The 26,761-nt window shown below is 32.0% G+C and overlaps 3 protein-coding genes and 1 pseudogene across 10 annotated transcripts; 2 read left to right on the forward strand and 2 right to left on the reverse strand.

Annotated features, from left to right (window-relative positions):
• Positions 1–273: 273 nt before the first annotated feature.
• LOC111287259 (RNA helicase family protein) lies at positions 274–8,289 on the reverse strand. Of its 7 annotated transcripts, none has more exons than XR_002689959.2 (18): positions 7,923–8,269; positions 7,611–7,703; positions 7,392–7,496; positions 7,076–7,293; positions 6,637–6,689; positions 6,364–6,480; positions 6,067–6,158; positions 4,918–5,004; positions 4,427–4,641; positions 4,170–4,262; positions 3,550–3,673; positions 2,923–3,070; positions 2,495–2,564; positions 1,930–2,087; positions 1,476–1,651; positions 1,129–1,371; positions 936–984; positions 274–767 (listed from the first exon to the last, which is right to left on the reverse strand). XR_002689959.2 is itself a non-coding variant. In XM_022877665.2 (16 exons), exons 1-16 carry the CDS (start codon positions 8,120–8,122, stop codon positions 1,218–1,220), a joined length of 2,103 nt encoding a protein of 700 aa, XP_022733400.2. In that variant the 5' UTR covers positions 8,123–8,269; the 3' UTR covers positions 858–1,217. The 7 variants fall into 7 exon arrangements, 2 of the variants coding, with proteins under 2 accessions (XP_022733400.2, XP_089616106.1); XR_002689958.2 differs by having other exon boundaries at positions 1,066–1,371; XR_002689957.2 differs by having other exon boundaries at positions 936–1,371.
• A 7,321-nt stretch (positions 8,290–15,610) lies between these two features.
• LOC111287576 (NADH dehydrogenase [ubiquinone] flavoprotein 1, mitochondrial-like) lies at positions 15,611–19,316 on the forward strand. 2 transcript variants are annotated; one of them, XM_022878206.2, is made up of 3 exons: positions 15,611–15,747; positions 16,679–18,144; positions 19,003–19,316. In XM_022878206.2, the coding sequence occupies exons 1-2, from the start codon at positions 15,745–15,747 to the stop codon at positions 18,131–18,133; spliced, it is 1,458 nt and encodes a 485-aa protein (XP_022733941.2). In that variant the 5' UTR covers positions 15,611–15,744; the 3' UTR covers positions 18,134–18,144; positions 19,003–19,316. The 2 variants fall into 2 exon arrangements, with proteins under 2 accessions (XP_022733941.2, XP_022733940.2); XM_022878205.2 differs by having other exon boundaries at positions 19,057–19,316.
• Positions 19,317–20,237: 921 nt separating this feature from the next.
• Positions 20,238–25,445, forward strand: LOC111288514 (uncharacterized). Its single transcript, XM_022879432.2, has 8 exons — positions 20,238–21,389; positions 21,854–22,146; positions 22,433–22,694; positions 22,776–22,982; positions 23,180–23,353; positions 23,999–24,196; positions 24,364–24,474; positions 24,609–25,445. Exons 1-8 carry the CDS (start codon positions 20,694–20,696, stop codon positions 24,930–24,932), a joined length of 2,265 nt encoding a protein of 754 aa, XP_022735167.2. The 5' UTR covers positions 20,238–20,693; the 3' UTR covers positions 24,933–25,445.
• Positions 25,445–26,703, reverse strand: LOC111289018 (uncharacterized; annotated as a pseudogene).
• Between the last annotated feature and the right edge of the window lie 58 nt (positions 26,704–26,761).

Below are 26,761 nucleotides of genomic sequence, written 5' to 3' on the forward strand. Positions count from 1 at the left end.
ATGTAAAACATAATAAGAATGTTTTACATAATATAAATACATGAATCTTTAAATCTATTTTTACATTCACAATTCATGTATTTTATTTTTATTTTGTGCTTAATATACTTAAAACATAAAATTTATTTTATCACAATTTGTGTAAATAAATAAAGCAAAAAATATATTTTATTTTTATAAATTTTTTATTAAAATTTAAATTATATTTATTTGTGTATTTTTTACATTATTTTTTCATTATGTCATCGGATCTAATTATTTCATTGCTCAAGATTTAAAAAAAGAAAAGAAAGTTTGCAAAACATATAAATGGGTTCGAATCATATGAGCTAAACCCAATCATAACTATCCAAGTTGAGCCACTCATCCTTTACATTTCCTTGGCCCAACCAAGCCCGTTAACCTAGGTGCTCTGGATTTTTGTCAGATAAAACATTGGTGGATTTCGATGCAAATTACTCTTTTCGGTCAGGGGCTAGATAGAAAACCTTCTATGGACTATGATGGAAAATTCAAGACATTCGATTGTGTGATTAGATCCCCTCTGAAATTCCCATTTCCTATTTCCTTAAAGCAAGGCCCACTACCTGGCATTGGAGTGTCAACCTGATCTTTTAGCATCCCAGGCAAATTTAACAAATCCTATCGTCTTGGGGTGACCTAATGCTGACATTTCTCCATCTCCTTCGGAGCAAATTAATGGAACTCGGTTCAATGAAAGGAAAAAAGTGACGGTAAACTTAGCCTTTATCCCATCTTCATTTCATCTGTGGATGCAAAGAAATTTGTTACAATTATAGGGTATATTAAACAAGAATCACATCAACAGTAGAGGTAATCCCACCATCAGCTTATATCCAAACTCTTGTGATTTTGTGTGAAGGAATAAAATTTGCAGCTTCACCCGAAGTAATCAAAATACAGTTTAAAGTTACCTCCAGCAGCATGCTGTAAGCAGTGCGCCGAACTCTCATTTACCGGTGCCTAATCATGGAAAAAAGACTTCATTTTGGGACCTCCCAGAAAAGAAAAGTGAACACTTAAAATGGGACGAAAGGAGTATACGGTTTGCATGCAATTGGCAGAGTTCAAACGAATAAATATTAGGAACCGAGAGAGAAAGCAAACATGATTCTCCTTCTCGTCAGCCTTTTTCAAAATTGGCAGGCCCCATGAGTAACCAAGCAGCCACTGCAGCGGTAACACAATATCCAAGCTCATTTCTTTCCCTTGCGAGCAAGAAAGCGTTCCCTAGCTGCCTGAATTTTACTTTCGCGATCTTCAGGAGCTGTAACAATATCAGCTTTCCCTTTCGGCAAGTCTAACATGTTTCCTTCAGTTCCCTCTTCTACATGACCCAATCCACCACCACTTCACAACAAACAGAAAAGGGGTAAGCTCAAATCTGTCCACACTAAATATTAAATCAGAGAACAGAACCATTGCCTTGATATAAGTCTCGAAATCTGATTTACCTTAATTTACTGACATTAAGTTTCTCAAGCTTCTCTAAAATCGGTATCACCCATTGCCTCTCCACAGCACACGCATTGCGCATGTATGGGCGTGAAGTAGCAATAAGTTCATGGTAGACAACATAATTTGCATATAATCCATCGTCATCTGGCCTTAGCACAGAGGAAGGATGTACCTAATATCAACAGCAGTTGCTTTTAGGGATTTTTCAAACAACAATAGACTTGTAAAATCAAGAATCAACAATGGTTTTGAACTTTAATAGTCAATGGTATTGCTTTTATAATACATAACAGATTAACTTTCAAAAATTCTTTGGTGACTATGTAAGTCTTCAAACTCAATTTTAAACCAAGGAATTGTAGCCACCTAATATACATACTGCTCCCATAGGCTGAAACTCAACAAAAGAAAGATATAAAACTACCGGACTAAACTACTAAAAGTTGATACCTGCACTAGTTGGGACTTAAAACCCAGTGTTCGATAGCCATTATGATGCCTCATCCGCTCAGCAAGCTGACTTGCATAGCCTATGCACAATGCCTTCCTCAAATTCCTATAATTCTGGTGTCCTTTCTGATTTTGATTTGCTTGAACATCTGAAGACCCTGTTTTCCAGATACATATATCATTATTGCAATAAAAAAGTAAGCAACATCTACACAGAAGGAAATTGACAAAGGCAGGATGGTAGAAGACTGGGTTATTAACTGCAAGATTTCTGAAGCATGCATTCCACTTACCAATGCCACAGAAAATGCAAGTAATATGAAGGAAGTTTCATCTAATGTATATTCAGTACCAGGATTGAGAAGCTAAGGCTACTATGCCTCAAACTATTATTTAAAGTAGATATCATTTTTCTGGAACCAGACTTATGGTGCAGAAGGGCAAACATATCAAACACATCTACTTCTTGTTGAATATGTGAGTTATAAATATGCACAGTAAAGCCAAGTCAAATTAACAAAAGAAAAACTTCCAGAAATCCCCACTTAGTCAAATCAATGCTAACCCTTTGCTATCTTCTGCATTATCTGAGATAACTGCTTTCGAACTTCTTTGACAAATGTCATTCCTCGCACCTGCAAATATCAAGTTTGGCAAATGTTATTCACCTTTAGCATGAGAATATGATCAAAGATACATAACGTATTCACAAAATCCAGGGCACTTCTGCTCATCGGAGAAAGATCCATCTGAAACTTGACAGGGTATGTGCACACATCAAGTACTTGAGGCAGATTTCTATTATTTGTTCCAACAAAAGCAATTAATGCCTTCATGTACATGGAAAAAGTCACAAGGCTAGCCAAATTTATGGCAATAACATCACTTTATGTGGTGACTTTACAGAGTTTAGCATTAAACAATACAAATGACATGTCTAATGTCTTACAGTTTCTAAATACATGCTTTCTCAATTGGAATATAGGAAGGTACCTGCAAGTCATAATCTTTGCACCAGCGAATATCATAGTCATTTTCATCCCAGCATTCAAAGATCTGTAACAACTGGATGTGATCACCAAAACCAGAACCATCAGGAAGGTCCAAAGGAGAGTGTTTCCTTTTCTTCTCATTACTCTTGCTGCAGTTAGAGAAAATTTATGTTATTTATTATTACAATCTATCACCAAGCATTCAGTAGTGAAAAAAACAACTTTGCAGATACAGAAATAGAGGCTTCATTTTCATTGATGGAATTGGATATCATTAGCCCCCAACCTTACCATCCCCTAAAATCAAGTCTGTCTCCCACAAAATAAGTGAAACAATTTCAGTTTCCTTTTCAGTAAATCCAATGTGCCTTAGAGAAAACTTGAAGAACATAAGCATATTAGACCAAACACATAAGAACATAGAGTATTGACATTTAGTTGAAACATCTAAAAGGTTTTTGGTTTCACCAAACAAGGTATTAATGAGCATGCGGTAGGAACTTTAAATTATAGTGTGCATTGTTTAGGAAACAAGTTCAACTAGTTGCTCGTAAAATCAAAGATAAAGGGAAAAGCATAGGCAGCATCCTTATAGAGGACAATCTCATAAAGACTTTTATGACATAACCTTCGACCAGGAAGCAAATTTGTTTCTGCTGATAACATGGCAGCAACAGTAAGAGCCTGGGATAAGCAACCATATTCATTTGCCTCAATTAAGGTTCTCGAAAGTGAAGGTTCCAATGGGAGCTCTGCATGCAAATACAAAGTCATGCAGTGAGCTCATCTACAAAGTGGTTCAGTTTCTGACAAAAAATCAATTAATGAAACTATATATGTATATAAGTAGCTGCGATAAACACCATAAAGAGTAGAAATTTAACTCCAAAAGAGAAATAGTAATTATAGGTAAATAAAATTCTTTTACATTACAATAGACAGTAACTCATGCTTGGCAGTTCTAGACGTGAGTTAAATTGGAATCTATGGTGGCTATTCTGAGTTTGGTCTCATGAAAAGGGTTGGTAATTAGTTATCAGGAAGTTGACTGCACCCAAATCCATGTCTTCCAAGGCCCCAGTTTCAGGTTTCACAAATCCATAGATATCATAAGCATGATCCTGTGATGCATAAAAAAAATAAAAAAAAAAATACTAGCAACATCTACCACGTTATGCATGCATTTATCAACTAATGGCAACACGTCTGTTAGCATGGTAATACTGGGTAAGCAAGATGAATCCTTACCGGCCATTGTTCGCCCAATGCTTGTGATTGATCCATTTTCATCAATAGCATCAATCAGATAGAGTTGCTTTAAAGCATCTTCTAATGACTCAGCTACAGTTACACCAATCAAACTTAATCAATATCCAAAATCTAAACATTGGTAGAAACTGCAAATTTAGATATTGAAAGAATGAAAATTTTAAAGCGACAACTCAGTTGCTTGTTCTTTCTTTCTGCCCAAATAAAAAATGAGCACAATAAGAATGCATTCTTACTAGAAGGGGGATCGAGAAAATCAAACTTTAGAATATCGATATCAGGGAGATCCAACGACTTTAGATAAAGAACACTGCCAGCAAGAGAAGATCGCTGTATTTCAGGAACTGTTACATCAAGGAATTCATCGTTATAAACCCTGGATGGGTATAAACGGTAACACTTCCCAGGACGTGTTCTTCCAGCTCGTCCTGCACGTTGATTAGCTTGTACCCTCCAATCATACAAACAAAAAGTGATGTCAAAAAGAAAGGAGGGAAAGAAAAGCCAAATCATTTGGAAGAATACTAACAATCAGTCACTGAAGTGACAGAAGAAAGACAAGAACATAGAATTTGTTGATGCAAAATAAGAGCAAAATCATGCATATAAAGGAAAGTGAACTTGCAAACAAATAAAGACCAAAATACGATCAAAACTGTAAGTTGTGCTACTTGGAACACGTGAATATGCTGCAAAAGCAGAAAGAAACATTAAGTTATCTACTTACTTGCTAATTTGAACAACATCAAGGGAATACATTCCAGTTGATGGGTTGTATTGCCGTTGCTTTACATAACCAGAATCAACAACATACCTATCAATATACAGATAATTAGTGTAGAGAGAAGCCAATTAAAGTATCCATGCAATTGATCTTGTAAAAGAAGCTGGTAGAATTAGATACAAAGTACAGTTTATCATAATAATATATTCATTATTGGCTATATATAAGCTTTTCACTTATCAGGATCCTTTAGGAACAAATCTTAGTACCTTCCTCAGGTAGAAAATTGAAGACAGTGAAATTAAGAAACAAATGGAAGCAAGATAGTAAACCAAACTATAAATTTGTGTTCTCATTAAGAAGAAGAAACACTCTTCTATTGATATGTTTGATCATGCCTTTATATCATTACATATATAATACAAAAGTCCTCCACTAGATTTTTAGAGTAGCCTTGTCTCTGCTATGTCTAAATTGTACTATATTTATTTGTACATAGTGACCAAGGATTACATCGCGTCTTGGTTTATATTTGACAATTTTATTAACTTCATTTTTATTTCAAAACATAATCATGACTTAATAGTAGTTGCTTTGCCAAGATCAGAAACATTCACATAATATTGGGAAATTAAGCAGGAAAATTATTGGTTCATAAGGACCAAAATTAATGATCTTTTGGACACATTAGTAGCACTCATGCAATTCATTTCCTACACTATCCTCTATTCAGGAGAAAAAAAGAAAAGAAAAGCAGGGCTGACAACAATCTGAACCTAATGCTCTTGCCTTTTGTGTTGTGCTAAGCCCTACATCTCTATAGAAGAATCATTCAAAAGTGTTTTAACAGATAAAAAGTCACTGATGTTGGCAATGATTCTATGGACATTTCATCACTACATTGCCAACTTTGCCAACTTATCAGTGCAAGCTACACATAAAAAGGTAGAGATTGAAAACAGTGCATTTTAAAATTCTCTGCATGTTAACAAATTTTGACCCTTATCAAGCCCATTAAAATGCAAAAGAAGAAGAATTAGGGTAGAAACAAGTAATTTTGGCAAGGAGAGAGGTCACATCGTGGAAATTTAAATTAACAAAACAAATACAAGCACTAACAAGCAACATTTTACAAGTATCAAGTTTGCTTACACAACACCATCAACTGTCAAAGAAGTTTCAGCTATGTTTGTGGCAACAATAAAACGCCTACAGTTTGGAGGTGGAGGACTGAATACACGCACCTGTTGGGTCACAGCAAACCCAAATATGTCAACCACAAAATTATGCAAATTCAAAATCACTAAAATCTGCATCTGAAAACCATCTAGCTTAAGTTAATTTCATTTCCAATGGTACAAAGGAGACACGATTGTGCCAAAATTGTTGATAAAAATTGAGAAAACACTGTCCTAGTGGAGAAAAGAAAAGCTGAGACAGAAAGCATACCTGCATTTCAGGTGGCAAGGAACCATGGAGAGGAAGGATTATGGCATCCATGCAGGAGCCTTCCTCTAGACTCCGAACTCTCTCCTCCAGCTTTGATACCAACTTCTCTATATCATCCTATAAATGGCCACTCAACTTTAATAAGCGATAGAATAATTGTAAAAAAATCAGTAAAATCATCAGTGAATCAATGGTATAACCAAGCGGAAGTTACAAGTTAAATCAGCATCCCCAAGGAAGAGAAAGAGAGAGAGAGAGAGAGAGAGATCTTGCCTGTCCAGTCATGAATATTAAGATGTCACCCTCTGGTTCCCGAACATGTATATCTGACAAAACCAATTACTTAGTAAGACATCACAAGATCAAAATATGATTGCCAGGAAAATTTCAGAAACCTAAAATTTTCCCTACAAATCAAGATTAAGATGTAGTCGATATGCACTGTGCATTAACACCTAGGCACACGTAGTCAATTGACTTGGATGCACCAATAGTGCTATTAATCAACATATGCTTAGTGGAGGATAACAGTCACTGTACAAGAAACCAAAAATCTTAGTATTTCTTTGTACATTAACCATGTAATTAAGCAGATCTAGATGCAGAAAACAATGGCGCAAGCCTTGTTAAACAACAAGAAATTGCTACCATATATGCATAATAAAAGCTTGTAACAGCAGAATATGTGGTAAATGATAAACTCCCACCATACCAAGAGCTGTTTTTAGTGAAGACTCAAGATAGCTGGCAGGGCGCTCCTTGCTGTAGAATATTTCCACAGGAAATAATTTTCCCGGGACAGTCAACAAGGGACAATCTGAAAAGAATTTGGACACTTTCTCACCGTCAAGGGTTGCAGATGTGATCAGAACTTTTAAATTGGAGGCGCGTCTTTTAACCAAACGTTTCATCAACCCCAGCAAAATATCCCTGAGAAATGAATGATACTATAACTATAGCATAACCCAAATGAAAAATGATACAATCAAAATATACATAAAAGAAACAGCATAGAAAGTAAAGCTTACGTGTTCAGACTCCTCTCGTGGGCTTCATCCAAAATAATAACAGAATACTGATTAAGTTCCGGATTCGACAGACTTTCACGAAGGAGCACTCCATCAGTAAGGTATCTATGCAGTTTTCATAAACCCATAGTTAAGAAACCATTAGACTCGGCAACTCATAACAACAATAATACAAAAACTGAAATCGAAAATTAGACTAATTGAGCCAAAACGGATTACTTGATTTGTGTTCTTTCCGAAGTCCTATCTTCAAACCGAATAGCATAACCTACTTCTTCCCCAAGCCTAACACCAAGCTCCTGCGCAACTCGCCTACACAGCATAAAAAAGTTAGAAGAAAAGGATTGATTCAGTTTCCTCCAATGACAAACGACACGTTATCAGCAAACATTTACATAGTCTGAAATTCCTAAAGCATTTCAGTACCTAGTTTTTATTCTCTCTCCCTCACTTTTTTTTCTTATTGCGAAGCAAAATAAACCCCAAAAGAAGAAGAAGAAGAAGAAGAGACAGTTTGAGTTGGAACTGTACCTGGAAACGGAGACGGCAGCCACGCGGCGGGGCTGAGTGACTGCGACGATTCCGGAATCGGTGTAGCCTTTTCGGTGGAGCATCTGAGAGAGCTGAGTGCTCTTTCCCGAACCGGTCTCTCCTATTATCACCACCACTAGATTCTGCTCCACTGTTTCTATGATTTTCTTCTCGAATTGCACGATTGGAAGATTCGCCATTGATTAGATACAGCAATTTGGTTTTTTTTTTTCAATTTGATCAAAATTTTAGGGTTTTAAGAAATTTTCTTCGGAGCGTTTTTTTGTATATTTGAAAAGTGGATTTCGTTTAAAACATGAACAAGAAAAATTATTTTTGTTAATTTCAAATAATAATAAAGAACAATATGGAAAAAATGAAAAATATTTTTTAAGAGAAATTCTATTTACATAAAAAAAAATATTACTCTTTACACACATTTTTTATTTGGATGCTTCTAAATGCATCATAATTTTTCTCTTTACATCCCTTTTTTTATTTTTTATAAATAAAATTACTTAATTATCTTTTTTATAAGTTTTTTAATCTCCATATTCAGTAAGTTTTACAATTCTTAGAAAATTCTTTTCCAAAATATTATATAATTTATTGAAAATAGATTTTCAAATAGATTTTGAAATTTAAAAAAATTACAAAAAAAGAATTTTATTAAATTTTTTAATAATGAGTGTAATAAAAAATTATTATTAAAAATTTTATAATTTTTAAAATTAATAAAAAATTTATTTTATTATTTTCATCTTAGAGAAAAAATAAAATTTTATAAGATTCTAATTAAATTAAAGATAAAATAATAAATGTAATTTTTTATAAATTTAAAATTTATTAGTTTTTTAATAAATTTTTTTCTTATTGTTTATTAAAATTTTATAATAATTCTAACTAAACTGAATTTTTTAAATAAATATTTTTATTTACTTATCATAATAAAATTTTTTCCGTTAGCATATTAAATTTTGACAAAATTATTTAATATTCTATAGTATTACTTGTATAGTTTTCAAAAACTTTCAACTCTTACATATTAATTATTCAGACTTGATAGTGTTTTTATCATCGTTCGTAACATCAATATATGAAATATTTAATTAAAATCTCGTAAGATTTTTTTTAATATCAAAATAATAAAATTAATTATTTTTTAATTTTCAAATTTATGATTTTTTCTTAATAATAACATTTTTTTTCATTATACTAATTAATAAAAAAATTTTAATTAAATTCTTTTTGTAATTTTGCTTAAAATTTTAAAGCTAAAATCCATTTTCGAAAAATTATTTAACATTTTGAAAAATCATAAAACTTAGCATATTGATATCCCAAAAAACTTAGGAAAAAGTAATTAAATAATTTTATTTACAAAAAAAAAAAATAAAAAAAAAGATATAAAGAACAAAAATTGTGATGCATTTAGAAGCCCCCTTTTTATTTACATTCCAAACTTAAAATATAAATCTAATTTTTTATTATTCTCATTTCTCTAAACCCTTTCACACCTATTTTTTTTTTTCTCATTTCTTAGATTCATTCTCCATTTTATCCAAACCCTAATCCAAAATCAAATTTAAAACCTTGAATCAAACTTTAAGTCACAACTTTTGAATTTGATCAAGCCTAAATATCAAAATTTTTTATTTTTGTTAAAATTTGGTAAATTGAAATCTAGTATATTGAATTTTTTTTCATGAAATCATAAATAAAGGAAATACTTTTTTGTAAATTTCAAAATTGTACAAATTTGCATATCCGTAATCTTTTAGAAGCTTTTAAAAATTTTTTGTATGAAGAAAGTAAGCCTAAAACCTTTAATCAAACCATATAATCACAAATTTCAAACTCAATCAAGTCTAAAAATCAAGCCTTTGATTTTGTTAACATTTCGTATATGGAAAATGCTGTGTTTTTAAATAATTTTTGCATGATAATCATAAATGACAGAAATATTTTTTCCTAAATTTAAAGGAATATATGAAATGTGCTGCTAAATGCCCCACCATTTTTGTTCTGTACACCCCTTAATTTCAAAAAGAATTTTTGTAAGTAAAATTACTTAATTACACTTCTCATAAGTTTTTAAATATCTATATTCAATAAATTTTATGATTTTTTGAAAATCTATTTTTAAAATATTATAAACTTACTGAAAATTCATTTCTTTAAAATGAGGAAGTCAAATTTTTTAAAAAAATTACAAAAAAGATAATTTTATTAAAAAATTTTAATAAATGAAAAAATAATTATTAAAATTTTGTAAATTATAAAATTAATAAAAAAAATTAATTCTACTAATTTCATCTTACAGAATAAATAAAATCTTATGAAACCCTAATTAAATTAAAGTTAAAATAGTAAATATAATTTCTAAAAAAATTATGGTGTATTTAAAAACACCATTTTTATTTACATCCCACGTTTAAAATATAAATATAAATTTTTATTATCTTATTTCCTTAAAAACCCTTCACACCCATTTTCTTATATTTCTTCTCATTTCTTAGATTCAATCTCCATTTTATTCAAACCCTAAACTAAAATCAAATTAAAAACCTTTAATCAAACTCTACAATCACAATTTTTTAATTTAATCAGCCCTAAATATCAAGCTTTTGATTTTTGGTTTTTTTTTGTGTCATTTTTTTGGTAAATTAAAATCTAGTGCATGGAATTCTTTTTCGTGAAATTGTGAATAATGAAAATACATTTCTATAAATTTCAAAGGTTTACGAATTTGTATATCTGTAAATTCTTAAAAGCTTATAGATACGTAAATCCATAAGCTTTTAAAAAATAAATGTATGAAGAAGTAAGCCTAAAACCTTCAATCAAACCATATAATCACAATTTTCAGACTTAATCAAGTCAAAAAATCAACCTTTTGATTTTTGTTAACATTTTATATATGAAAAATATTGTGTTTTGAAATTTTTTTTGCGTGAAAATCATGAATGACATAAATGTTTTTCCCCAAATTTCAAGGAATTTATGAATTTTCATATCTAAAATTTTCTAAAAATAGATGTATGAAGGAGTAAAATTTAACTTACCAAAATTTAATTAAATAATCTTTTAAAAAGGTATTTTTAAACTAAAAAAATTTGGCTATAACACCTATTCTTATACTTATATGGTTGTAAGCTCTTATTGTAAACACCCATTTTTTAAGTCAAGCTTTGGATTTTGATCTATGGATTATGGTCTGATGGATCATTTCATTTGACATGTTTCCTATTGTTGTGTTTCAGATAAAGATATTGAAAAATAAAAGTAGAAGACTAATCCTAATAAAACTCTAAGATAAACAGGGTTGAATTTTGAAATTATGTTGATATGAGGATTCCCTGAAACCAAGATAAAATAGATGAATGGGATAGGGTTATTTTGAAAAAGAGGATTTTTAAATTTTTGAATTTTTTTAATTGATCTTATGCCTAATCTTATTGTTAGATTATTCTATAAACCCTACTGATCACACAAGTAAAGAGAATAACACACAATAGAAACATAGTAATCAAAGAGATAAAAAAAATTTTCAAAGTGATTAGAATTATTTTTTTGGAAGAGATTTTAAAAGAAGTATTTTTTTTTTTAGTTATAGTTTTAAGAATTTGGTTAACCCTAAGTAGTGTTTTAAAGATCCTAGGATATAGAAAGTTGATTTGGCCTTTTTTTTTTGTATTTTTTATGAAAATTTTGAAAATTCTTGAAAATAATTAAAATTTTCGGCTTGATTTGAAGTTTTTGACCATTTTTTGGCGAAAATACCCAATTTTCAGTTACTTTCTAGTCAGTTTTTAAGAAACTAGTAAAGTTTTCAAATCTCGATGGATGTCCAACCAAGTTTGTAGAACTTGACCACTGGGTCTTTTATCTAGAGAGAGAAAGAAAATGAAAAGAGGTTATAAAAAAAAAAAAAAGTAATTAAGGCCTTATAAACCCTGAACTAAACGACGTCGTTTTGGAGTCATAAAATACTATGATCGATGCATTTCACCAAGGGACCAACCTAACTTGTTTTGTTTAGCCCAAGACTCGTGTCTTTTGTTTGTGTTGAGTCACCTAAGCCATAATCCAAGCCACTGTGCCTTTTGAGCCGTTATTGTGTCAAGAGCTTACTGATCCAAGCTGAGCTCCGAGTTGAGATGATATTTGATTTTTTTTTGCTTTCTTATTTTGTTTTATTTATTGATTTATTTTTGAATAAGTATTTTAAATGTTTAGAAATTTAATAAAAAGTTAAAATATTAATTTTTTAAAATGAAAATAACAGCTTCAAAAATTGAAGAGCTATTAAAAAGTTAAAAAAATTTATTTCAAAAAATGTTTAAGGAAAAACTAAAGTATCAATTTTTTTAAAATAAAAATATATAAAAAATATTTCAAAAAAAGATTTGAGGAAAACTTGAAATATCAGTTTTATTTAAATAAAAAATATTTTTAAAAAAATTTTGAGAAAAAGTTGAAATATCAAATTTTCTTAAATAAAAAAATATTTAAAAAATATTTTGAGAAAAAGTTGAAGTATCAAATTTTCTTAAATAAAAAAAGGGTAATTCAAAACATATTTAAAAAAAAAAGTTGAAATATCAATTTCTCTTCAATAAAAAAAGGTATTTTTAAAATATTATTTTTGAGAAAAAATTGAAGTATCAATTTTTCATAAATAAAAATATTTTAAAAAATTATTTAGGAAAAAAGTTGAAATATCAATTTTCTTCCAAAAAAAAGATTTCAAAAAATTTTTTTTAAAGACAAGTTGAACTATTGATTTTCTTCTAAAAATATATATATTTCAAAAAATGTTTTTAAAGAAAAGTTAAAGTATCGATTTTTTTTAAATAATAAAAAATTTTCAAAAAATATTTTTTTTAAGAAAAAATTGAAGTATTGATTTTTCTTAAGTACAAACAATAATATATAAATGTTTGAGAAAATGTTAAAGTATCAATTTTTTTGAATAAAAAAATATTTTAAAACTATTTAAGAAAAATAGTCGAAAGCATCAATTTTTTCCTAAATAAAGCACAATTTTTCCTAAAATGAATAAAAAAAGAATTATTTGAAAAAATTTGAAGTATTAATTTTTTCTTAAAATTGAAAATTTTCAAATAAATGTTAAATAATCTAATAATGAAGCTTCTACAAGAGAAACAATAGTTTTCTTGTATACTTTTTAGGTGAAAGAATTTTTTTAATTTTTGCTAAAAATATTAAAGTCAATAAAAAATAGTTTCTAATAATTAACTATCTGGTAAGATTTTTAAGGCTTAATGGATAATGCGAAATAAAACTGGTATCATCTTTTGATGGACATTATGAGAGAGCTATAATTTTATTCACATGTAACTGAAACTCCCAAACATCGTTATGATTTTGTAGATTAGAATCTACTTTTTAAAGATATATAAGTTAATTTTATGACATATTTAAAAAATGGGATAAATTCAGTTAAGTACCCAATCGTACATAAATAAAAAAAATTGATGGTAACTCTTTAAGTTTATGTTTAGTGATAGATTCATATATCTATACGTTATGACACTTATCAAACGTGTAAGTACAAATTTTAATATCATGCCAACTAATTATGGTTTTTTTGCTTTCCCCTTTTATTTGATTTATTTGTTAAATTAATATAATTTATTGATTATTTTTTAATAAGTATTTGAAATGTTTAGAAATTTAATAAAAAGTTTAAATATTAATTTTTTGAAATGAAAAATAACAGCTTCAAAATTTGAAGAGCTATTAAAAAATTTTAAAAAAATTATTTCAAAAAATGTTTGAGAAAAAGTTGAAATATCATTTTTTAAATAAAAATATATAAAAAAATATTTCAAAAAAATATTTGAAGAAAAGTTGAAGTATCAATTTTTTTAAAAATAAAAAATATTTTTAAAAAATATATTTTTAAGAAAAAGATAAAGTATCAATTTTTTCAAATAAAAAATATTTTAAAAATATTTTGAGAAAAAGCTGAAGTATTAATTTTTCTTAAATAAAATAGGGTATTTAAAAAATATTTTAAGGAAAAGTTGAAATATCAAATTTGCTTAAATAAAAAAAGGTATTTCCAAAAAAAAAAACTTTTGAGGAAAAATTGAAACATCAAAATTTCTTAAATAAAAATATTTCAAAATTTTATTTTGAGGAAAAGTTGAAATATCAATTTAAAAAAAATATATTTTAGAAAATATTTTTTAATAAAAAGTTGAAGTATCAAATTTTTAAAAAAATATATATTTCAAAAAATATTTTTAAGAAAAAGTTAAAATATCGATTTTTCTTAAATAATAAAAAATATTTCAATTTTGTTTTTGAAAAAAATTGAAGTATCAATTTTTTTTAAATAAAAAAAATAATATAAAAAATGTTTGAAGAAAAGTTAAAATATCAATTTTTCTTAAAAATATATTTTAAAAATATTTAAGGAAAAAATCAAAAATATCAATTTTTACCTAAATAAAGCACTAATTTTTCCTAAAATGAATAAAAAATTTATTTGAAAAAAGTGAAAGTATCAATTTTTTCGTGAAAATTGAAAATTTTCAAATAAATATTAAATAATCTGACGACGGTGCCTCTACAAGAGAAATGATAATTTTCTTGTATACTCTTGAGATAAGAGAATTCTCTTAATTTTTTGTTAAAAGTATTGAAGTTAATTAAAAATAAATTTTAATAATTAATTATTTTGTAAGATTTTTTAAGACTCAATGGATAATGCAAAATTAAATTGTTACCATCATTTGATGGGTATTATGAGGGTATTATAATCTTTCTCATACGTAACCAAACTTCTGGATCTAATCGTGATTTTGTAAACTATAATATACTTTTTAAAAATATCTAAGTCAATTTTAGGACATCTTTTTAAAATAAAATAAATTCAGTTAAGTACCCAATTGCACATGAATAAAAAAGATTAGTGATGACTCTTTAAGTTTATATCTAATAATAAATTCATAGATTTATACGTTATGACATTTATCGAACATGTAAATGCAAATTTTAATACCATGCCAACTAATTAAGAATAAATTCAAAAAAATATATTAAATAAAGTGAAATGCAAGAATATAAACAAAATGAAAGATTTAAATTTTTATTAATTTAGAAACTACATTATTATATAATTTTTTACATTATATGCATTCAATTATACAAATAAATGAAAATTCTACCCTTATGTATAAATGATATGACAAATAAAATTTTAAAAAATATTTTTAAAACTCCACCAATATTTTTAAAATATTTCAACATAAAGTTTTTTAAATGGAATTTTAATTTTTAGGTTCGAATTTTAAAATAATTTGTGATATTAATAAATAATATATTTTTATTAAAAATTGATTTTAAGATGAATGAAATATAAAAATTAATATTAAAGAATTATTAAAATAATACCTAACAGGCTCGGCTTGGATTTGGGTTTGGTTTATCGATAGATATACCACTTGGGCTAAAAAAAGGTTATATCAGAACTAAACTTGGCCCTGAACCCTGAACTTTGCAGACTCAAACTACGAATAACAAAAAGAAGCCCCAATCCATCAGCACAACCCATAAATGGAATGGTAGACGTGGCCGATTAATCATAGCCGTTGATTGGTGGCTCAAACATCTCTACGTATCATCCAAAACCATCACAAATCTCTAAAACATCTGGATCATTAGCTCGCTTACTCAATTATTCCCCAACTTCGAATTGCTCTTCCCTTTTTCTCCTCCATTGTATTGTCTGAATTTGTAGTCAAGCCGAATCGCGAAGCATCAAGGCTCATCAGCGACATTTCATGCTATGGTACGCTCCATTTCTCATCTCTCTCACCTCATTAATTCTTTCACTTCGCTATATATTATTTTTTTTTCTTTTTTCATTGACTTAGGGTTTCTCTTCGATTCATGCAATTGTTTGATCATGAAATGTTGTTTTGCGTTTAGTTCTAGATCCAATCTATTGATTTTTTAACTCCGTTATTTTCCGTTTGGATGCGATGAAGCTAGCGGAAATTGAGTGCACAGAAAAGAAAATTTTAGTTCTGATAGTGCGTGTTGATTTGGTTCTAGTTGCGATAAACTAAGCTTAGTGAAGTTAGATTGTTGTTCTAGGGTTATAAAATTAATTTTTGGGAGTGCTAGATTTTAATATGTTATCGTTCATTTGAAATACCTCAGTGAAAGGCACTTTAGGCGATTATTGAGGAATCAATAATTTTGTTAATTGCTTCAAAATTGGATGTGGCTGATATTTTCGCATCAAGTGATTTCTACGTTTAATTCTCAGAAGGATGGTTTAGTTAATTCAGAATTCGGATAGAAGTGGACTTAAGATTAGATAGACTGACAATTTGATGGTGTTTTGTTATTTTCTTCCCTTTCTTTTGGTTGCCACTGGCCGCAGTACATTAACCCATATTATTGCCAATCATTTCATTTGTTATGAGTTATCACTAATTGGGCATCCAATGGTCCTTTGAGTGTTCCACTTGAACTGTTTTTATAGCCTTTTCTGATGTCAGTTGCATCATGCAAACATGACTGGTGCTTAAACTTTGCTATTGTTTTCTTCTCTTTTTTTTTTTTTTTTGAGTTATTGTTAGATTTATTTATGATAAGTAAATAATTTCTTGGAAGCTAAAAAATTGATTAGTTTCTATCCCAAAGTCTTTGGGGAAAATATTCAGTGGAAAAAGAATAAAGAGGATATTGATAATTGTTCTTTCTTTGCATAGGCACCCATAAAGGGCATTCTTTCCCTGCAAAGGGCTGCTTTGTTCAGGAATAGCAGTGAGAGGTGGGGTCTAGGAATTAGATCATTTAGTACTCAAGGAGCAACAACTGCCGGTGCTCCACAGCCTCCCCCTCCTCCACCACCAGAGAAAACCCATTTTGGTGGTCTAAAAGATGAAGACCGTATTTTCACCAACTTATATGGGTTGCATGACCCTTTTCTCAAAGGTGCCATGAAACGTGGTGACTGGTATAGAACCAAGGATTTAGTACTCAAGGGTGCTGATTGGATTGTCAATGAAGTGAAGAAATCTGGACTCCGTGGACGTGGTGGTGCTGGATTTCCATCAGGCCTCAAATGGTCTTTCATGCCAAAAGTATCTGATGGCCGGCCTTCTTATCTTGTTGTCAATGCTGATGAAAGTGAACCTGGAACCTGTAAGGACAGGGAAATCATGCGGCATGATCCACACAAATTATTGGAGGGCTGCTTGATTGCTGGGGTGGGGATGAGAGCTACAGCTGCTTACATCTACATAAGGGGTGAATATGTGAATGAACGTATAAACCTTGAAAGAGCTAGAAAAGAAGCTTATGAAGCTGGACTGTTGGGTAAAAATGCCTGTGGTTCTGGTTATGATTTTGATGTTCACATCCATTATGGTGCTGGTGCTTATATTTGTGGTGAAGAAACAGCACTTTTGGAGAGCCTTGAAGGGAAACAAGGGAAACCTAGATTGAAGCCTCCTTTCCCTGCTAATGCAGGATTGTATGGCTGTCCCACCACTGTCACAAATGTGGAAACAGTGGCTGTTTCTCCTACAATATTGAGACGTGGTCCAGATTGGTTTGCCAGTTTTGGGAGGAAGAATAATTCCGGGACCAAATTGTTTTGTATCTCAGGTCATGTCAACAAGCCTTGCACAGTTGAGGAGGAGATGAGTATACCACTTAAGGAGTTGATAGAGAGGCACTGTGGAGGTGTGAGAGGTGGATGGAACAATTTACTTGCAGTAATACCGGGAGGTTCATCTGTTCCACTTTTACCCAAGCACATATGTGATGATGTCTTGATGGATTATGATGCACTTAAGGCTGTCCAGTCAGGACTGGGAACTGCAGCAGTTATTGTGATGGATAAATCAACTGATGTTGTAGATGCAATTGCAAGGCTCTCTTACTTCTACAAGCATGAGAGTTGTGGACAGTGCACGCCCTGCAGGGAAGGGACTGGATGGCTATGGATGATCATGGAAAGATTGAAAGTTGGGAATGCAAAGTTGGAAGAGATTGACATGCTTCAGGAGGTGACGAAGCAGATTGAAGGGCACACAATCTGCGCTTTGGGTGATGCAGCAGCTTGGCCTGTGCAGGGTCTTATACGGCATTTTAGGCCAGAGCTGGAGAGAAGGATTAGAGAGCGTGCAGAAAGGGAGTTGCTGGAGGCTTCTGCTTAATTACTGCTCAGGTTGCTTCTGGCACCTTCTTTGCTTTTGATTTTTTGGTGCCTTTTTTTTTCTTCTAAAATATGAAGTAATCTTGATTTGGCATTTATAGTTATTAATTTCCATTTGTTATGTAAAGATGTTTGCCTTCTATTGACTTATGTAATCTGCTGTCCATCTTTTTAGTCTGTCATGCACAATATGCATACTTGTACCACATAGCATACACAGGTAAGCATGACTGATTTCATGAGAAGGAAGAATGATGCCATATTTCTAAAATGCATGCAGTTGAAGGATTGGGATTTAACTTATTTCTTCTAATGTTTATTTTGTTTTTCCCTTCATATGATCTGGTACCCTACCAAACCACTAGTTGCCTTTTTTTCTCCCCTAAAAAAAAAAAAAAAACTAACTCTCTCTCTCTCTCTCTCTCTATATATATATATATATATAATATTCTTTATTAATTAGTTTCTGGTATTTCTAGTTCTCTGGATCATGTTTCTGTTAAAAGAATGTAAAAGAAATGAGTTAGAAGAAATGGGAAAGGAAAGAGGCATATGATACCCCAATTGTTTTAGTCATTTTCAAGGGGAAAGTGGCTTATAGAGACACAAGTAATGAGGCAGTGCATCCTTAAGTCTTATATGCATAACATTGGCTTTGCTCTTTCTCACATGGACATAAGTAGCATAGCAAATGCGTCACCTGTGTTCTTATCCTTTGCATATTCTTAAATATCAATCGGTTCCACAGCATCCATTCAGTTAGTATCTAAAGATTTGGCAGTTCATCCTTTAGTCTTACAAGCATAACATTTGCTTTGCTCTTTCTCATACCTTTTGCATATTCTTACGGCATGTCAATCCTTTCCACAGCACTCATGCGGTTAGCATCTAAAGATTTTTGACGGGTTGTCTCGTGCTATGTAGGAAATTTCCTGTGCGAGTAGCTATTCTGGAAATAAAAATTGAAGTACCTGAAACTCGGAGGATAGGTGACTCAGGCATCTGGTTGTCTGTTACTGTTTTGTTTATTTTTTTTCTAAGCTGTATTAACAACAATTCACTGTTTGAGAAAATAATTAATGTCTCTAATGTCTTGGCGGGGATGCTTGTTTCTCATAGCATCCACAACATCTTCTTTTTTGGTCCATTTGAGGAATATTGTTAATGATATCTGTATTTTGCTATGTCATAGATGTTATTTTTCTGGTACCTAGCAAAAGGATAGAAAATGTTACCAGATAATTGAAATAAAAGTTGTCCAATGCAGATATTGACAGGAGATGCTTAGGGAACTGATATGAATAGACTAAAAATGTACAGCATCAAAATAGCTTGAATGGGTGCATCAGGCCTAAGATTGGGACCAGGATTGAGCTCAACCTCCCTGAGCAAGCTCTCAAGCTGTAGTTTCATTCAAGTCTATTGAATTTTTATGCCCAAAAGAGAGTCTTCCTTTTTGTTTGATAATGAATGTTCCTTTTTATAATTGACTATAATATAAATTGAAAAGTTGAATAGGAAAATTGTGATTAAACAGATTAAGTATATAGTAATGAAGATTTAAATAAACAAGAATTACAATTTGAGAAGATCCAGTTTCATGGTAATTAAACAAGGTAGCACAGGTATTAAAAACCAAATTTAATTAAATTAAAAAAATCTTTCTTTTTTAATTTTTGGGTAACAATTTGAAAGCATTCTCTTAAAACAATATAAAAAACCAAAAATTTTGAGAATAAAACTATACTTATTATACCAACAATTTCTAGGGTCATGTCTGTCTGTCTATTTTGTTTAATTTCAAATCACGGAGCAAATAAAAATCAGATACTTTTTAAAGGAAATCTTTTTTAAAAAAAATTAATAATAATTGGATATTTTGTTTTTAAGATTTAGATTAAATTTTTACTGTTAACAATTCTTATTTATAAATTATCTGTAAATCTAATTTAAATTCTTGATAAAACCTATAACATATATCCTGACCTAAAACGAGATAAGCTGTTCTCACCTAAATCTTTTAATAAAAAAAATTTAGCAAATGATAAAATATAACTAACCCGAGATTAATTTGCTTTTAATGAAAAAAAAAAAAACTAGTAATTTCTTTAAAAGGAAACAGGGAAAAACTACCCACAGCCTAAACTTTGTCTACTGTTACTCTTTCTCCTGTAAGTAAATTTGCACTCTTGTTTTATTTGTCCTTTTTTTATGATTTTTTTTTAAAATTTGTTTTTAATTTTTGTATTTTGAGTTTTACAATGGTTACATGAACTTGATAGTGCATGGTATATTTTCTAAAGATTATATATGGACCCACCTTCTGTTTCCAATTTGATTCGTTTTTTCTGCTTTGGTTGTTAACTAGTCGTTTCCTGGCAAAGTCTGAAGATTTTTCATTTCAATTTCATTTGCTTTCCTGTTATGGAACATTGTAGTTTTTGTTCAATCTCTTTCAATATATACTATTTCTGATTTTGTTTTGTTTTCATAAACATGAAGGCATTTTGACTGATCATATCGATAAAGAGTGAAACCAGTATTTCTTTCAAGTTGGAGCAATGGTTCTTGGCCTAAGAACTAAGAACAAAAAAGGCAACTCATTTCAGGTTGATTACATTGTTTTTGTAAAGGAGATTAATCCTTGGACACCATTGTATTCTTCGCTATCATCTCGATCTGTTTTGCTTCAATGGGAGAATGGTGATCAGAGTTCTGGGTCCTTAACTTCTAGCATTGGGAATGGAAAAATTGAGTTCAGCAAATCTTTCAGTCTTCCAGTAACTTTATGTCAGGAAGCATCCCGTAAGAGCACAAACCGTGATAGTTTCCAGAAGAACTGTTTAGAGTTTTACTTGTATGAACCTCGGAAAGACATGGTGGCAAAAGGTCAAGTTTTAGGATCTGCTGTTGTAAACCTTGCAGATTATGGGATTATCAAGGAAACTATAAACATTATCACTCCTATTAACTTGAAGAAGAGTTCAAGGAACAGAGAACAGCCAGTTCTTTATCTTAATATCCAGCCATTTGATAAAGATAGCTCCAGCTCATCAACAATAGGCAGCTTGTCAAAAGAAGTGTCACTAGACAAGGATGGCGGTGAATCTGTTTCCGATTCGATAAATGAAGCAAAGGATGAGGAAACTGAGATTCCCTCTTTTACTGTTGATGATGATCTTTTCTCATATTCATTCCAGACTATTTCTTCATCTGTTTTTGATCCTCCTAGAGAGTCACATAGTCAACACGACAAGGTACTTAACTTCATCACTCTTCTTTTGTTCTTTGTTTCCATTTTCATTGAATTAGGGGTTTACAATTAGGTTGGGTTTAGGATTTTTGAAATTGACTTGGCAGACTTGGGATCTTTAAGCATTGCCATAAGTAAAGTTTTGTAGGACTACAACACAATGCAACTAAGAAACATTCATGCTTTCACACTCCTATCTGCTGCTGTTGGTGGTGTTATTTGAAATTGCATTTACCATGCGCATGCATCTATTTGAACACTTAAAGCTAAAAAATTGCCAGGATCTTTGTTCTTTATTTTCGTTTTCTCATTGTATATTTAATTTGGGGAAGGGGATTTCAGCTTGGGGCCTTTACCAGCATGATCCTATTCTAGGAGGACTGTAGTAGTTCTGATTAATTTGGTGGCTGTCATCCTAGCAAAGCTAGTATTTCTGAATGTTTAATAGAAAGTCGGTATTGACTACAGAATGGATCAGAATCAGCAAACAGCTTTTCCAACGGCAAAGTTGAATTAGAATCCAAAATCGAAATGCTTGAAGAAGAATTGAGAGAAGCTGCTGTTGTTGAGGCTAGTCTTTATTCTGTTGTTGCAGAGCATGGGAGTTCTACAAACAAGGTTCATGCTCCAGCTAGACGACTTTCTAGATTCTATCTTCATGCTTGTAAAGCAAGTACCCAAGATAAGAGGGCAAGCGCAGCAAGGGCTGCTGTTTCAGGATTGGTTTTAGTCTCTAAAGCATGTGGAAGTGATGTTCCAAGGTGTGCGCTAACACTTTTTGTAATTTTTTCTTTTTAGGAAATGAATCTGGCAGATAGTCAAAGATGTTAATTTGGTTTGCATGTTGTAGAAAACAAAAATCAGTTATCTCATCTGTGGCACTAAGTTGACATTCAGACTGCAGATAAATGTATTCATGTTCTCATGCCTATTTGCTTATTTGTTTCCTTATAATTTTCCTCTTTATTTATTGAAATGCTTCTCTCTGTGTATGTGCCCTTCTTTTACCTGACATACATTTGATCATGCCTTTCCAATTATTCATAGGTTAACCTTCTGGTTGTCAAATTCAATTGTACTGAGAGCAATTGTTAGCCACGCTATTGAGGAAATGCAACTATTTTCTGGACTGTGCTTAAATTTTAGTTGTGGGGGAATAATGTTGGAGGATACCTCTCCCCAGGATAAAGAGGAAAGCAATTCAACAGAAAGTTTTGATGACTGGGTGGACCCTCAGACATTTTTACTTGCATTGGAAAAGTTTGAAGCTTGGATCTTCTCCAGAATAATAGAGTCCGTCTGGCGGCAGGTGAATCCTTTCTTTTAAAGCTTACAGCATAATGTCTTCAGAGGTTATACCTGACAATATTTCCCTCTGTATACTTGTCAGACTTTGACTCCACATATGCAGTCTGCTGCTGCAAAGAGCTCAAACTCAAGGAAATCCTTGACCCGAAGATATGAATTAGGTGTTCAAGAACAGGGGAATTTTTCAGTTGAGCTTTGGAAGAAGGCTTTTAAAGATATCTGTGAGAGGCTTTGCCCCATTCGAGCATGTGGGCATGAGTGTGGCTGCTTAGTTGTGCTGGCTAAATTGGTATTATGATATATTATAGTTTCTTTTCATGTATGCATAAAAAACATGTCCCTTGGATCTTATTCTTCTATATGTCCATAATGTCTCTTTGTAAAATGATCAGGCCATGTCCTTATTTCTATGATTTTAATCATCTAATTGATAATGCTGTTGAAATGCAAATTTTACAGAAACATTGTTTCCTGTTCCATCATTAGGTCATGGAGCAATTGGTGGGTAGATTAGATGTTGCAATATTCAATGCTATTCTTCATGAATCAGCTGAAGAAATGCCAACAGATTCTGTTTCTGACCCAATAAGAGATTCAAAGGTTCTTCCTATTCCTGCAGGCAAATCAAGCTTTGGGGCAGGTCTACAACTAAAAAATGCTGTGAGTAATGGGTTCCTCTTTCTGTTGAGCTACTTTAAAGCTTAATTGCCTCCCTGATGCGCAAGATCTGAACCTGTTTTCATAAATTCATAGGGAAATCCTAACCCCACCCCTCCCACCTTATGTTATACTTTTATTTTTTTGGTACAAAGGAGCCATGGCCTGTGGACAGAGAAAGTGATTGCAAATGCTGGGATTTGAACCCCAGATCTGCTGGATGCCACCTTTAAGGATGACAGTATGAACAAATTGAGCAATGCTCTGGGTTCGATTTTAATACTTTTATATGTACATAAAAAATATGCATTTAGGGACCTTAGGTGTAAAACTGATTTGCTGGAGACAATTGACTGTACCTGCAAATTTGGCCTATTAATATGCTTTACCTTCCTTTTGATTTTCCTTTTTAACATATCTGATTTTGTTTGACAGTAACAGAAAATTAATTCACCTAAAAGAAGCTAAATGCTTGCACCTTGTGGTTTCTTCTCCCAAATGTTATGCCAACAGATAATATAAGATTGAGACTAGGCTTTGAAATTGCTTCACAGAAGTTGCTTCAATAATGACAGAAGAACACAAAAGTTTATAACGTGTATAGCATCTAATAAAAAGGATCCTTTTCTGTGGACCTTGTGTTACCAGATTGGGAACTGGTCAAGATGGTTAACAGATCTATTTGGTATTGATGATAATGGAGGTGTTGAAGATAGCAATGAAGTTGGTGATGACAAAAATGCTGAATGTGAGGCTTCCTTCAAGGCTTTCCATCTCCTAAATGAATTGAGTGATCTCATGATGCTTCCATCTGAGATGCTTGCGGATAGGTCCACGAGGAAAGAGGTATATTTCCGGAATTATTAGTATTATTGTTTTAATTTCAGTAAGCTATATATATATATATATATAAAATAAGCTATCTATATACGTGTATATATATATATATATATATATATCTTCCGTATTCCAGTCTGTTAATCCCATCTTCCCTTCAAATTTTATTGTTGAAGGTATGCCCCACGTTTAGTGCACCACTGATCAGCAGGGTTCTTAACAATTTTGTACCTGACGAGTTCAACCCTAACCCTGTTTCAAATGCAGTTTTTGAAGCATTGAATGAGGTTTGTCACGTCATAAAACAACAAAGCTTGCTTGAAATAAAATTTCCACTTCACTTATTGCCCTGCACTGCACTGGTGCAAGTTAATGGTACCCATCTTTAGTTTTCCTAACTGATATTTTTTCTCTTATTTAGAACGTTTCTGAGGCTGGGGAAGAGTCTATAACAAACTTTCCATGTATGGCTACTTCTATAGTCTATTCAACGCCTTCCGCGACAAGCATCATAAGAGAGGTCGGAAGTGAAGCCTTGCAATGGAGTAGGTCATCAGTGCTTAGAAAATCATACACTAGTGAAGATGAGCTTGATGAATTGGATTCACCCATCAACTCAGTCATTATCGACACCTCCCGGGATTCTCCCACTTCAAAAGCTCCCAATTGGATGAGAATGGGAAAGGGAGGTCGGAAAGTTGTTAGATATCAGCTACTCAGAGAGATATGTAAGGATGGTGAGTAGGACCCCCCTCCCCCCTTCTTGTCTGAACATGTTTTTGTATATATGCACATGATTATAGGCTGGTGTATCATGTGATTGAGTTTTGTTGGAGTAGAGCAAGAATCGGCATACAAATATTAGAAACTAGAACTCCTGTTGTCTATGCCATCTGTCTTGTCTGCAAATAAAATGGAGATAATGCAAAGGAGAAGGTATTCCCACCAGCCTCTCCTTTTCCCTTCTTTTTTTCTCTTTTGGGCGGGGGAAGGAAGATTCGAATACAGTTTTTTGTACAAAGGATACATCATACATGCATTTGTTCAAGAATCTTATCACAATGTGATGAAAAATTTGTGCCTTAAGCCCCAAGCATTCGAAAGATTTGCCTTTTCCTTGGCATCGTCGTTTGTCTCTTGAACAATGAATACCACAGTGTTTTGTTGGGAAATACTAAATATACAATAAAAACATTAGCTTGGCTGTGTATGTTTATTTTATGATCGGCCAAATGAGAAAAAAAGAATGAAGAAATATTCATTATTTTTTCAAAGTGATGAATAAGTAAGAGGTACAATGCCAAATACCAAGGTCCTAAGGGCTTGCGATGAGGTAGAAATTTGTCTATCACTCTCTTCAACCGGTAAACGAAGGAAGGTTTGCAATGTCTTAACATTAAACATCGGCCTTGCAAATGATAAATTTGGAGGCATTTTAGATCTCCATTTACAAACTACCTCCTACTGAGTCTGGCTAGGAGTCTAGAATTGGAAAATAAAAAAAGACATGGCAACATATTCCTGAATCAATCAACAACAAGAAGTAGCTCGAATTCCTTGCCTGCTTAGCAGATTTCATGGTACCCTCGGGGTCCAAGAGTCCACCTTCCTCTAGAAACAGTTTGAGCAAAGTCTTGGAGAAGCCACTTTCTAATGTCACTGCTTTCTGATGGCTTGGAACTGGGGTGGATTTCGAGTTTCTAAGGTTCCAGAACACTATCTCTGGCACGGATGAGTACCCACTGTCATGAAACTTTCTTGTTATTGCTTGGCAATCAGTTTCCCAAGAATTTGAGGGGATGCCTTGTCAAATTCCATGTCGCTGAACACAAATAGCCTCCTAATCATCTGATCTTCTGTAAAATTCTGTCGCTTGGCAACTTCCAAAATTCTGTCAAACACCTTCTGAAAGTCGGTGTTCAGCATCCAATCCATCTCCGCTATGCATACAATTTTGGAACAAAGATCATCACCATCAATAATTTGTTGTTGAGGGTCTTCGCTGAATGTAATAAGTTTCCCCTTCCGAGGTTCTTCACTCAAATCTGAAACCAGGAGTCCAAGTGCCATCCTTACATATAAAGGTGTACCTACCACACATAATTCCGGAAAACATCGCAGATAGCAAGGCAATTTTTCAGTTTTCCCTTAACAGAAAGATAGTCCACCATTCTCTTCCATTGTAGAACAGCCACTTCACCTCCTGTGCCATCTCTCAGCGATTCTATGATCTAGTGTGGAAGCAATGCAACAGATGCTATTTTGGCCTTCCCCTTCTTGACACTCGCCAGGTAGCCCTCGAACCCTTCTTTGTCATGTTTCCCTCTTCAATTCAGTCTACCAGAATTTAAGTTTTCTATATCAGATAGTAAATGCTTTGTTAAAATATCTGATATCCTATCATGTAGAAACCGATAAGCTGTTTCATTGTTGAACCGATCAATACCTTTTCTGGCCGCTGCAAGTAAATTTTCCTTTCTTGAAGTTTTTGGCACATTCGTCAGCTTGCTTTTCATGCGTGCAATTAAATATCTCTTCCTCTCTTTCTGCGAATTTTCCCGGACATAAGACCAT

The sequence above is a fragment of the Durio zibethinus genome, chromosome 4, assembly GCF_047325235.1.
Source record: "Durio zibethinus cultivar Kanyao isolate XHJ-2024 chromosome 4, ASM4732523v1, whole genome shotgun sequence".
Taxonomy (NCBI): domain Eukaryota; kingdom Viridiplantae; phylum Streptophyta; class Magnoliopsida; order Malvales; family Malvaceae; genus Durio; species Durio zibethinus.